Source organism: Mytilus galloprovincialis, chromosome 6, assembly GCF_965363235.1.
Source record: "Mytilus galloprovincialis chromosome 6, xbMytGall1.hap1.1, whole genome shotgun sequence".
Taxonomy (NCBI): Eukaryota; Metazoa; Mollusca; class Bivalvia; order Mytilida; family Mytilidae; genus Mytilus; species Mytilus galloprovincialis.
Window position 1 is genome coordinate 57,167,190 of NC_134843.1, and position 14,893 is coordinate 57,182,082.

Sequence of the window (14,893 nt, forward strand, 5' to 3'; positions counted from 1 at the left end):
GACGTACATGTACGTTTATTTAAATAAAATCATGAGGACTTCAACATGGAGGTTAGTATTATCTAAGACGGATATGAATTAAGATATGAGTAATGGGTAAATAAGACAAACCAGCACAAAATCAAAGAAGAAATAGAACATGTCAAAATTGATTGGTTAATTGATAGTTGCACGGACGCCATCACGAGTTGGTTGACCGTTACGGTATATCCGTTTCACCCTCTGAGATGCATATAAGCGATAAAAACATAGATATAGATAGAAATAGAATTTTCTAGGTCTGGTTGATTTCATATTATAGATTATAAATGAATGTTAATCATTGTTTTTACCTGTAAAAGAATGATATTTGTGGATCGAATCCGTCAATCAAATGCTCTATCTTTCTTTCACTTTCAATGTTGACATTCTTTTCATACAAATAACTGAGCGCGCACGATTCTTGTGTTATCTATCCCTTGCTAAGATTTAAAATTGAAGTTCACATGAATACGGATTCAATGAGGTCGAATTATTCATTTGCAGGTAATAAATTCATCATCAATATTTCTTATTTATCTCACTTTCATAAATAATTGAACCAAAAAAATCATATTTTATATTTTTTGTATCTCGTAGCTAGTGCCACTTAAATGGTCAACTTTTTGAATTATAGACCCAAATTTAATATATATTATGTTAGAATATATCATATATTAACAGACATTATCGTAAAAATTTGAAAAATGAATTTATAAAAAAAACATTCTATAAATATATGCAAGTCAAATAAATTGTACATCATATGACTTTCAATTGTTCTAGATATTTTTAGTGATTTTTACTAGTTTCCCTATTAAATTACAGAACTTACTTTAAACTTTGTAATAAAATATGTATAAAATGAATGGCAATTCAGCTAATTATTCGTGGAATGTATGAATAATCTCACTTGATGTTACAACTAATCACGAGCTTTTGTTGTTCCCGACTCCCATGTATGGGTAAACTGGTTATTTAAATGCAATCATTCTTAATTTTGAAAAAGTATACACTTCAATCGACATTATTACCTGTTATGTCTGTTTGTTTTGTTCACACATCGTTGTCAAAATATAATAGAATTTGATGCGATTGTCATACAAATGAGATGTTTAGCAAGCTGTAAGATCAGGTTTTATCTACCATTTTCTACATAATAGATTCTACATCATAAAATGACTGTATCAAACCAGGAATATGACAGTTGTTATCACTTCGTTTGATGTATTTGAGTTTTGATTTTTCGATTTGATTAGGGGATTTTCCTTTTTGAATTTTCTTCAGGGTTTGGTATATTTGTGACTTTACTTTATTTTTTACATATATGAAATCTTGAAGGACTACACATATTTATTGCAAAGTATAGATCTGTATATGTTACAGATTATTTTTTACAGAAATTTTCATCACAAATACGAAGAAAAATACGAAAAAGAATATATTTCCACTCACATTAATGCACAAACTATTTTACAGTAACATATCAATAATTTAGTTGGACAGATTTCTTAAAAGAGGGACGAAAGATACCAAAGCAGAGGTGTGGAAATGCTATGCCCGACTCGCCTGACTCGTACATTTGAACAACCAGACAAGTAATTATTTTTGTCTTGGTTGCCCGTGGACAAGTAAAAAAATATACAAGACAAAGTTCAAATCCAACAAAAACATAAAATTAATTTCAAAACGTATAAAGATGTTTAATTTATGTAAAATAAACCAATGTTCATGCAGCAAGTAAAAACATCAATGTTCATGACGATAAATATTACATGATACCGGAAATAGATCGATTACCAAAATAAATAAAAATAAGTATGCGAACCCAAGTCGCGTAACATTGCATTGGCTTTGTCCATTGACCCGGGATCGTCGATTAAGTTTCATCCATCATTTACTGGAAGTGTCATTTCTCTAAATTTTGTATCGAGATTCAGATTGACAAATACTTAATAAAAAGCTGGGCAAGCAAGGCAAAAAGAATCATGAGTCGAGTAGAAAAACTAAATGCAAACGGAGGACACAGAGTATTAAAAAAAAACGGAAGCGAGAATTTCAAACATTGTGGATATCAGATTGCCCCTGGATATCTATAGATGGAAATTCGGAAAATAAATTAAGTTTTTGTCTTATTTATAGATGAAAGGTCAACATTATTTGTTGTCAAACTGGTAAATAGAAGGGACGCTTTAATTGCACTTCAAAACAATAATAAATAATCAAGAAAAATTGTCCTTTACATGTCATTTCATTGGTTGGTTTGCTGTTAGGTTTCTGTCCTATTGATGTTAACCTATTTCCTACTTTTCTAAATTTTTGACACATATAAACAAATGGATTTTATTTGTTTGTTATGCACAATAGTGCTAAGAAAGAATCATATATTAGCTAACAAGAAATACTTCAATATTTATTGGGATCATCAGGAAAAGTAAAAAAATTTCCGGACAAGTTAAATTTTTAGTTTTACTTGCCCAGGGACAAGTGCTCACAAAAAATATTTCCACACCCCTGCAAAGGGACAGTCAAACTGAATCTAAAACAAAACGACAACGCCATGGCTAAAAATGAAAAAGACAAACAAACAACAGCACACATGACACAACATAGAAAACCAAAAAATAAACACCACGAACCCCACAAAAAATAAACACCACGAACCCCACCAAAAAAACCAAGAGTGATCTCAGGTGCTCCGGAAGGGTAAGCAGATCCTGCTCCACATGCGGCACCCGTCGTGTTGCTTATGTGATAACAAATCCGGTACATAGTTTAATTCGGTAAGTTACATTCATGAAAGGGAAGGGCATTGTAGTTACGACGTAATGAACATATACGATATCATTTGTGAAACGGTTATTCCATAACGGTCAACCAACTCGTGATGGCGTCCGTAAAATTTACGAAGGGATGATTTCAACTTCACCATTTGGAACTTTTGGTTTAATAACTTCCTTGTGAGCAGCAACCCTATATCAAGAAAATCATTATGGGAAATGCAAGCACGGGATTATCGTATCAATTGTGAAATATATACCCCGTATGCAGGTGCTGCTGGAATGTTGTTACTTAGAAATGGAAAGTTCACAATTGGAAAGCTGAAATCATCTCTTTTGTCATAAAGTTTTGTTTTCAACCGATCCTCATTGTCAATTTCTAGATGTAAGTCAAGATATGAGTCCGACTTAACTGTATCTGTAGTATCCTTTATCTCTAGCTCGATGGGATAGATGCGTTCCACATAGTCACCAAATTTTGAATTATTTAGTGAAAGAACATCATCTATATAGCGGAAAGTAGTGTTAAAGGATATTGCTAACTTCTTATCTTAATTCCTAAGAAGTTTCTGTATGAAGTAAGCCTCATAATAATAAAGAAAAAAGTCGGCAAGTAGAGGTGCACAGTTTGTTCCCATTGGAATGCCGACAGTCTGTTGAAAAACACGTCCCCCGAACGTAACAAATATGTTGTCAAACAAGAAATCAAGCATCTTGATAATATCAGTTTCAGAGATTTTTTTGTTTGAATCAGAATGATCCTTTACAAAGTAGGATTTATCCCTCCCTAAGACAAGATACTTGTTTCTACGTTGGCCATTCTTTTTTATGAAGCAAAGCAATACCAACTCTTTCAATTTGTCTTTTAGTTTGGAATGTGGAATACTTGTGTAAAGAGTAGAAAAGTCAAATGTTTTAATACTGTTACAAGATAAAAGAGAGTTAGATTGTATGTACTCTAAAAGATCTTTGGAATTTTTAAGTATCCACATCTGATTCACACCACCTCTAGAATAGGCAGTTTCACAATAACTTTGAAGCCCGTCTTTAAAATATCAATAATTCAGTTGGACAGATTTCTTAAGTTTGCTTAAGTTTCTTGGATGCATCTTCAGACAGTGCCAATTTAAAAATCCTTTCTCTGACATTTTATATCGTCATAAATATTGCGTAGGTATGTTAGAAGCATTTGAACTTATATCTAGGAATTGACTATGAGGGTCAAACAAAACTTTAGTTGATTATTCGTTATACAGATGATATCTGTATGTTCCTTATGTCGTAACTACAACCCCTTTCCCTTTTCACGAATGTGACCTACCAAATAAGACCATTTACCGGCTTTGTAATAACATGAGCAACACGACGTGTGCCACATTTGGAGCAGGATCTGCTTCCCCTTCCGTAGCATCTGAAATCATCCCTAGTTTTTGGTATGGTCTGTGTGGGTTTTTTAACCCTAGTTGTGACATTTTGCTCATGCATCATTGACAATATAATTGAAATTGATGCGACTGTCGAACAAGTGAGAGGTTTAGCGATATAAAACCAGGTTTAATCACCCATTTTCTTCATTCAAAATGCCTGTACCAAGTCAGGAATATGACAGTTGTTGTCCATTCGATGGATGTGTTTGATTTTTCCATTTGATTAGGGACTTTCCGTTTTTAATTTTCCTCGGAGTTCAGAAATTTGATGATTTTACTTTTTTTGGCATTTAAACTTTCAATTGTTGAAATCATTTTTTCGTAACAATTTGTGATTCGAGAGTTACTGGTCAGTCTTTTGTAGACGAAACGCACGTCTGGCGTAAATACAAAGTTTCAATCCTGGTATCTATGATGAGTGTATTGTAAACTATAAATACATTTGATTAACAATTGACACAAATAACAATATAAGATTCATACAATTGGCCCATGGTCACAGGTGTCATCGGTTTAACGAGAGAAATGATCGTGAATGGATATCTAACGGGGGTCAAGTATTGCGAGACGATCGTACTTGTACAAATAAAATCTCCTGTTACCCCGTTTATATCTTGAGCAAGCGATAATATGGATTGTCTTTATGAGTATCAGTTCATTTTTGGCTCCTCTTCGAGGTCTACGTTTGAACAAAAGTTTCAAGTGCCGGGTGTAACTTACAGGATAATAGCAATATACATAACATGCTTCAATTTATTGAGGATCTTTGCCTATCTAGTTTTTCTCAATACCTATAACAAATATTAATTATCTTATAATTTAAGATAATTTGAAAGTCTTCGTAGCATCTGATCTTTCACGATCCTTTTCACGATCTTCAAAAAAGCGGTACGTGATCTTTCACGATCAGAAAAATCAATTTTGTGTAAATATTTCTTTCTTTATCAAATTTCAGATTATGTCTATACAAAATAATTATGAGAACCATTTGATTCATTCAAATAGAATGCTCTTATTCGGATAAAAGTAATTTATTTTATCCGAATTTGTGAAAAAAATCATGTTTGTTTACATTTTTTATGGCATTGAAATGTCGAGATGCACTCTGCCTATTGTTGTTTTGTAAAAACTATATACTTTTAAAACTGGATATTCTCACATACTAATCATAATGTTGAACCATTTTCACAGACAGTTTTATTTTGTTGTAAATTTGTTTGTGTAATTAAATAAATTACATTATTTAATGACCTTTTATATGTCTTCTCTGTTAAATTTCTTTCACGATCCGTTATCAGAGCTTTCACGATCGTCTCGCAATACTTGACCCCCGTAAGATATTCTTTCACGATCATTGCTCTCGTTAAACCGAATGACACCTGTGATGTTATACATATTACAACAAAATTGACTCAAAACGAAGAAAAGATAAAATGAGATGGATTCGGTGTTAACTTTACCCGGATTAAACGGGAATAAATATCCCAATTTATCTTTAAATGATGTTAAGAATGTACTTAGGTGAGGTTTTTGAATAAGTTTCAAATGTTCGGACTCTTCGGTGTTTTTCCATCCAATACAAGGTAATTTATTTTGCCCCATAACACCTATTTATCTTTTAACATAAGACTTGATAGCTCATAAAAGGTCATTTGTCAAAATTTGAGCAGATTTTTGATTTTCTTTCTTTTGATTTGAAACCCAAATAATACCATATATGCAAGTCCGAGGCAGCCTTTTTCCGCCATATTCTATAAATCAAATATCTCGAAATGGAGCTCCATGTCTTTTGAATATTTTAGCTTATACTTTAACTAATACTCTCCCAGCTTCAATTGTCAATTTTGAATTCTTAATTTATCTTATTTTACATAGATCACCTAAGTACATCCTTAAGAAGAGCTGTGAAAAAAGTCCACTCAACATAGAATATTCTTTACATAAAATTAGTCGATCTTTCTATCTTAACCTATACATAAAGTCCGTGAATCCGTGAATTTAATATAAACTATCAATTAATATTACTAAGTCATATTAGATCCTCATAACAAAGAGAGAGAGAGAGAAAGGGGGAACACCACATTTACTAACTGAATATATATTACGAACAATAGATCTTAAATTGGTAATGTAATGGTAGATTATACATATATACGTAGAAATAAAAATTATAATGTTACATGTTTTTACAAGATGCGACGGCTGCAAAAAATTTAATCCACTGAATATTCTGGTTGATAACCGCGTAAGATCTTAAATGTTCATACGTACTACCATGGCGCATACATGCATGATTCTTTTGAGCATCAATAGCTGAGTCACACTGCTCCAAACAACTACCCCATGGTTCGCAATTGTCTACGATAGAATTATAAAACTGCTCGTTTTCTTCCACTGATAAATCGTAAAACATGAAGCAGCGGTTGTGTGTCAACATCGCAGTATGGAAGGCAACTGCTGTGTACCAACCATTATTTTTATGTATTATCAAATCATATACGTCCGGTGCCATACAGGGATCGTTTCTTATGGACATCTGCGCAGCCATGCAATCGTATGTACCGGCACCAAATATTGGACAATTATTGATAATTGTGTCGTACCTATTCTGACTTGCTTGATTACCAAAATTAAAGAAATCAAATATATTACAACCATCGACGTTTCCTGAATTAATTTCGCATTGGGAAATTCCTTTGAACGAGATACATGTCCACGCGCCTGCTAAATTTGCCACTGGGTAGTAATATAATAAACCAAAGCACATTTCATCAAAGGTTGATTGACCATTTAAAGTTGTTCCGGAACGAGATGTTGATTTATATGTACATTTAGTGGTGATACTGTCACCAGGCATAACTTCAATAGCTGGAGAAAACCTAGAAATACACAATTTCATTCTTTGATATAATGATTATTATAGTGATTTACGAAAAAACAATTAATGTTGGTTCACTATGTGTTAATTACTTATTTGTTTAAAACAAATGAAATATAAATATGATGAAATAGCTGCGATACCCAATTTAAACCTTCTTTAAACCATAAAATCGGCATGTTTATCCTACCGGAGCACCTGTGTTGTATAGCTCTATTTGGTAATTCTGGTTACCGGGAATGTTGAACATAATTTAGACAAATGTATGTCATATACTCAAGAAAAAGGCATATCAATAGAGGACCGAAGTGCTTGTCCTTCAATTTGATTATTGGTAATAAAGATACCCAGTAAAACAAGCTAGAAAAAATGACTAAATGTTGAATACCTACTCGTGAAGTTGAGGAGAATCATAAACATATATGAGATCATCTGTTAGATCTGCAATCTTTGTCCCGTTCCTATGTAATTGTACTTTCATCTCACTGCCTATGAAAAAGATACAAAAATGATTCAAACAACAAATGATTGAAGGAGTAGTTGGATATAGGTCCATTAGACAGCAATCTAACGACTATAATACACAAATGATAACTAAATGGTGAAATGCAGTCTACAGATATTTGCCTATGCAACTTGTATAGCTCACTCGTAACCTTGGACTGTTTTATACGAATATATAACTAAGTTAGACATATATGATCAGTCATTGAATAGTGAAATTATTTTTCAATAACTTACAGGAACCTGATATTTTGTCAATCAATTTTACATAAAACTCTATTATTTTATATTTATTAAATGATATACCTCGAGAATCACTATAACGGAACCAATATAACTAAACCAGATGCGCATATGTCTTTTCAGTGTGTTCAAGTCCAAAATGTGTGCAAAATCCAAAACAAAATACAGACGTCGATAAGCTGATAGAACAAAAATGATAAAATGATTGACACTTTTTTAAAACGAAACATGAACTATTTATTGTATAAGATTGTAATACCTGTGATGTTCACCTCCTTGTAGTTATTTATTTCGGAGTATATATCGGTTGCTGAATTATTTGTTATTGATTTTCATTTGTTCAAACGTGTCTATGTTTGGGAAATCTTTTTGACAGTTAAAATATACTTAAGTGTTTTGTTCGGGATTATATTCAGTCAATATAAAAAAAAATAATTGAATAATTTAATTTAATTTACCTAAATAATGCATATGATTCAAAGCTGAAAACACATGAATATTTCCTGTGAAGAGCTGATTTGTACAATCGGATGGACATTCGCCTTCCTCTTGGTGGCTCTCAACACCCGATGGTATGTTAAGATAAATCTGACCGGTGATGAAAATTCCAGCGTCATTTGGACGGAGGTTAGGTGTAAAGTATAGTTTCATCCCTGATCCGTCGACAAGGCTGTTCGAAAGAAGCGGGTTTGTCCAGTGTAACTGTAACAATATACAAATGGTATCATATTTAAAGCAAACCGGTATTTTTAAAGATTGGTAAACCTTTATCGGACGTTGAATTGTGGATGAAATGAACAAATATCCCAATACAACTCAAAACTATTACTCATTTGGTGTCATCTGAATTGGCGTAGAAATAAAAACCAATTGATATGCTTGGGAAGGGGATTGAATGTGCATTTACATCTGTTAGTATGCATGCTACTTTTTAACTTTTATTCACGATCGATTTCGGCATATACTGTTGTAGAATATTCAGTGTCATCCTGTCTTGTGCAAGATTATATATTTCAGCTTTAACCAGGCCTGTCATTTAAAAATTCCACCTTCTATCTGATTTTCTCCATGCTAATGTTGCGTTCAGCCACTCATGGCATTCAGCTTGGAATTGGCATACTTTCTCACATTAATGTTCGAAATCCTTATAAACAGTAATAATTTATTTATTTGTCTAATTTCTTTGGGAAAAAAATTATCCTATCATTATCATAAATCATATATTTACAGGTTTTATAATGTGACAGTTATTATCCATTCGGTTGACGTGTTTGAGCTTTTGATTTTGCCTTTTGATTCCGGACTTTCCGTTTTGAATGTTCCCCGCAGTTCAATATTTTTTTGTAATTTTACTATATACATACTTGTATAGCGCCTTGTGTATACTTGTTTGGTCCAATTCTGATTCCAGCTTCATCAGGCAGACAATGACCTGAGAATCCCAAAGACCATACCCCTAATACAATTTGACACGAACTTGATGCTCCCATTCCACATTCATGAGGAACGCCAACTTCATTAGGAGGAACTGTTTCTAAAACATTAAATAATTCACAATGGTCAATGTAAGTACGAAGTGATGTATGCGCTACGTGTTGCATACTCACAATTATTTTATGAAACGCAGCCATGTTTTTACTGTAAATTGTATTGAGTGTCGTGCTCTGTGCACGTAAATGCACCTTTACAACAAAAGGTGTGTAAAAGCTAGTTAGTGTGTGCAGGTTACAACACTTGATTAGTGCTCACTGTTACTATGAATTGCAATTATTGATTCTTCCCAACGGTGAAAGTTAAGATCAGTTTTATTTAGTATTGTGAATTATAAAGTGGCATTTACATCATTGTTTTCTAAACTTAAAAACCACGAAAATTAATCCCAACGAACTTACTTTTGGATACCACGGGTAAACATTTCCTGCACCGTATACGGCACCCGTCGATTTCTTTGTTCAGTTTAGTAATGATTGAACAATTATCAGACGTTTTTTTTTTGTTTATCTACTTAACAGAACACGATTTACTGATTTATCGTTCCTGCACGTGCATGAAATACTTGCCGCTACTGTGTGATAAGACCATGACAACATCAACAACAACAAAACATCACGGAAACACAAACAAGTCCATAAACGACAACAGAGAAAACTGTCCGAACAAACAAGCCCTATACTAATGAATAGATAGGAAGTCAATTGTTCCAAATAGGTTATATTCCTGCTCTATACGAAACATCCGTCTTTTTAATCTTCCCATGTGTTTGCCATGTGTTATCTTTGCCTTGTTCACAGTTTTTTTTTAACTGTTGATTTTGGGAGTTTTTCCCCATGGAAACTTCCTACAAACATATTGTTATTTCACACATATTTTACTGAATATGAAATGTTTTAATTCTCATAATGTCTGATTTTTATGAATGTAGAATAATTTTCAAAAGAAAAACTATATGAAAGCTGAGTTTGGACATTCTTACAGAAATTTAAAACAACAAGTTCACCTTTAGCATGGTAATGATTATGATATACCTATACAAACTGATAGACTGAAATTGTTTCAACATCATTAAAGTGGAGTTAAAGTCTTATATTATTGTAAGTATGTTTTATTATATCACCTTGCACTTTCATGACTTGGCTGTGGCTTTCTCAAGCAGTTTGCTTAAATTTCTGACCAGTTGAACAGTTTGGGTTTATAAAACAAATCGCAATTTGGTCAGAATTTTGAATAAGTTGCAATTGATGGAGAGCAACACTAACAGTCAAGTCACAGTAAACCGGTACATTGGAGACTTCCCGAATATATGAACTATCATTGGTAACTATTTGGATCATTTTCATGTGAAAACAAAAATATGTCCAACTCGCACTATCATTATTATGTTCCGTGGACCGTCAAATTGTTGTCAAAACTCTAATTTGGCATTACAATTAGAAGGCGTATGTCATAAGGAACATGTGGACTAAGTTTCAAGTTCATCAAAAACTACATAGACCAAAAACTGAAGCGGGAAAAACGAACGGACGGTTCACAGACCGAAAAGCATAATATCACTAAGTGTGGCATACAAGACAAACACAACCACAAGCTAATGACTGGTACAAGGTCTCGTATTTTACGTATAAGAATGAAATACATACGCCCAGGCATACACCCCATGATCGTCATATGGTGCAACACATTTGCGTTGTCTATAAATGGTTCATACGCAATCTGGTGAATGTCTTGCCCTTGCGGAAAATCAAATACCATGCACATATATGTTGTTTCCTTAACTGGTACTGGCGTCGGAGGGAGAGAGTAAGTGTAACTGGTAACACCTTCAAAAATAGATAAAATAGGAATTAACAAGAAATTATGTCAATCGTTAAACATATAACAAACACATAATATTACACCTCTTTTTCGCAACTGTTAAATAAACAACGAATGTGATTATTGCCGGGTTTGAAATGGATATGAGGCAAAACGACAGAAGTGATCATAGTTTCTCGCTACATTGAAGACCCTTTGGTGGCCTTCGGCTGTTGTATGCTCTATGGTCGGGTTGTTGTCGCTTTGACACATTCCCCATTTCCTTTCTCATTTTTATATGTGACCTTATACTTCAATTTCCCGGGCAACTTTTATATTGTTGACTTTATTAAAACAATAACCATATCAAGCCTTGTTTAAAATATTGATAATGTACTTCCGTAAAATGTGATCAAAGACATCGTGGAAAATGCAGGTTCGCGGAATTGTTGAATTGTCCGTTCAAAATTCAAAACTGTTTCTTTCGACCTTAACATTTTCGTTTGAAACTAGGGTTGCAGCATACGTTGTATGAAAACTTAAATTATATTTGCTAATGGTGTGCTTGAAACAAGAGATAAATGCTTGACAAATCACTTGCAATCTTCCTGTTTCTACAAACTTCGTACAAATAATTCAAACATTTTAAGACAATGTATTATCATTCTAGAGTAAATGTGCCTGGTCATTTACAACAAAGTACTTCAGTACTGGCATGAACTGGTATTAATCAATTCAATTTTTTAGTTTTAAAGTTTCTCTTTCTTGCAAAGCTCTGATTACTTGCCCGAGGTTAGCTTTACTTTGGTTTTATAAGCTAATCAACGTTTGTAGTTAGTTTTGAACTTTCAAATAAAATTGGTCACGTGCAACAATGAAAAGACACTATTGTCGAAATGCATACTTAATGAAATGAAATTGGTACCGTTACTTCTTATGTTTTTTTTTTTTTTTGTTTTTTTTTTTTTTTTTTGCCTGAATATACGCCTATATTAGCATTTGGTTGTTATTGTTCTATATGTTTTCATTATGCCATTACGCGAGTTTTTCTATTTTTTTTAAATTAAAATTTTAAAAAACAGCATATGATTGAAAAATCAGATGCTACAATAACGAAACTTTAAATCCAAACCATTGTATTTGGATGACAAAACAAAATACCGAAATTTTGAGTCAAAATGTCCAAGTAATTAGCACTTTTACGTTTCACGGCGAGTTTATCATAAATCCCACCTGTAGTTTATTATATTAAAAGGATCGCCACTACATACCCTTTTGTGATGAAGCGGTGTAAAACAACCAAAAATCAAACAATCAATAGTACATTATAAGAGTTTTTTAATGTTTAATGGTATAATATTGTTCTGTTTTCTTATTCCATGTTTCATTCAAGGCATATATTGAATTAACCGTATTAGGAATTTCGGGTCATCAATGCACTTCAACTTTGTACTTATTTGGCTTTCTAACTTTTTTGATTTGGGCATCACTAATGAGTCTTATGTAGACAAAACGTGCGCCTGGTGTATCGAATTAAAGGCTTGGTACCTCTGATAACTATTAAGTAAAAAAAAGGATTTGCGTAACTGCTACTTGCAGTTTTTTTTTATCGAGAATTGTACAAAAAGGAAATAATTTCAGTCAGTTTGAAATATTAAAGAAAGTGTTTCTATTGTGAGATATTTACTCACCAGGATCTTGAGTTGCAGGACAGTTAAATTGGATTGATGTACATGATATTGTGAAGTCAGTGTTCGCTTGATAGCATTGAGGAGCATTAAAAGGATCGCAGATTCCTAAAACAAACAAAAATCAAATGATTACTACAGCTGTAAACAAAAGATATGACACCTTTCGTAATCCTGCAACAGCCGCAGTTTGATACATACAGGCCTTCATTTAAAAATAAATAATGTTATTTCAACCAGCAGTTTGGAGCATTGTTATCAATATTCCAATTTGCATAACGTAATTTCCATTTATAACCATTTACAAAATTACACTTAGCATTTTCCATTAAATCAGTAAGGAAACAAACACTACCCAGTCAGGATTCTACTTCGTCAAAAGTGTCTAACTTTATAACCGCATGGACAATATTTCCCTCCTTTCGATAATTAAAATCAACTCTTAAATGTCTGTATTTCATGGTTTTCCACAATCTACAGTGAAAACTATTTAAGACTAAACCCCGATCAACAAGTTATTTATTTCACTGTACTAAAAGTAATGTTTCGTTACAGATGATGTTTGTTCAATACTTACCGGGGTGAGTGATGTCTATGACCCTCTCCGGTGTAATTCCTTGTCCTGCTACCCAAACACAATTTGGGTCTCCTAATTCATAGCCATTCGTCATTCCATCCCCATCTGAATCCATTTGACACAGAGTTGTGTCCCATACCTTAATTGATTAAATCACTTTATATTTTTTATTTTTATAGAGACCCTTTCCAATAAGATATCAAATTCAACAGATACTGCACTCATGTTATTATTTTTTGCTTGGTCACGGAAAGTCAATTTCTATTTTTTTTTTTTTATGAAATTAAATAAGAATTATGTCTGTCGAAACTCTTTTCTTTGTGTATATAAAATTGATATAAAAAGGTAAAACAACCAAAATGCTAAATTCCAATGAAAATTCAAAACGGATCGTTCAATTTAATGGCAAAAACAAAAGCTCAAACACATCAAACAAAGGGAAAACAACTGTCTTATTTCTGACTTGTTTGTGCAATTCCTTAAGAAGGAAATTGTGGATAATATCTGTTTTTTATAGCTAGCTTAACCTCGCACTTTTATTTCATTCACATAGAATTCCATATTGTTTGTTCTAGATAAACTGATTATAGATACTAGAATTGATATTTTTTATTTCCGCCGGAAGCGCCTTTCGCCAACAAAAGGCTTATCAGTGACGCTCGAATCAAAAAAAAAGTGAAAAGAGCCAAATAAAGTACGTGGTTGAAGAGAAATGCTGAAGTTAATATTTTGTTATAATGTTCAAATATAACATATAGAGCGTTGTTTTTATAACTTATAATTGTGAACTTTTTAAAAACATATTTTCTGACGTTATAATCCTATCAAACTAAATGAGACCCTTATAGTTATTATGCATATGCTAAACGACCTCTCTGATTTTGTCACAACATGTTAATCGCAAATTTTAATGCAACAAATAAAGTACGTCAGGAAATGGTGATGTAACTTTATAACTTTAAATGAATCTTTTACAGATAAACCTGTTTATTTTAATGATGGCTTTTTTTTTACCAAACTGTCCCATGTCACGTGCAACGTAATAAGTATCACTTATGCAGCAGAAACGGCACGTTGTCTCGACCTCACAACTTCTTTCCGGTTTTGGGTACGGTTTGCATTGATCAAACCTTAGTTTCTCTTTGAAGTGTTTTGTGTACGATTGTTTATTTTTGTGCATTTTTTTTACATTATGTTTCCGTTTTTGTAAGTTTTAAATTGTCAAAAAATATCAAAGGGACATGAGAACTACGGTTTCGTAGCTTTGTATTTGTAACGGTTTTGAGATCTAAATGATTCTATAATTTAAGTTTCATGATTCTGTTTGCCAAATTGTGCCCTTATTTTTCTCTTCTGTAAAAATATATTACCATATTGTTAGCAGCAACATCTAAACCAAAAGGATTTCTTGGACCACCACCTTCTTTTTTCAAATGTCCAACGCCTTGCCATTTCACATTCGGTTGACATGGATGGTCAACATTGTT

The 14,893-nt window shown here is 32.8% G+C and overlaps 1 protein-coding gene across 1 annotated transcript; it reads right to left on the minus strand.

Moving 5' to 3' along the window:
- Window positions 1-4,630: 4,630 nt before the first annotated feature.
- On the minus strand, window positions 4,631-14,893 carry LOC143079943 (tyramine beta-hydroxylase-like). Its single transcript, XM_076255565.1, has 8 exons — window positions 14,777-14,893; window positions 13,407-13,545; window positions 12,833-12,937; window positions 10,988-11,167; window positions 9,215-9,384; window positions 8,309-8,552; window positions 7,496-7,592; window positions 4,631-7,104 (listed from the first exon to the last, which is right to left on the minus strand). The coding sequence occupies exons 1-8, from the start codon at window positions 14,777-14,779 to the stop codon at window positions 6,402-6,404; spliced, it is 1,641 nt and encodes a 546-aa protein (XP_076111680.1). The 5' UTR covers window positions 14,780-14,893; the 3' UTR covers window positions 4,631-6,401.

Excerpts from the sequence above, each read along its gene's own strand:
- LOC143079943 (XM_076255565.1), bottom strand. Across the intron at positions 12,938-13,406 it reads CATAGACATCACTCACCCCG|GAATCTGCGATCCTTTTAAT; the intron begins GTAAGTATTGAA and ends TGTTTGTTTTAG. Across the intron at positions 7,105-7,495 it reads GATTCTCCTCAACTTCACGA|GTTTTCTCCAGCTATTGAAG; the intron begins GTAGGTATTCAA and ends GTGTATTTCTAG.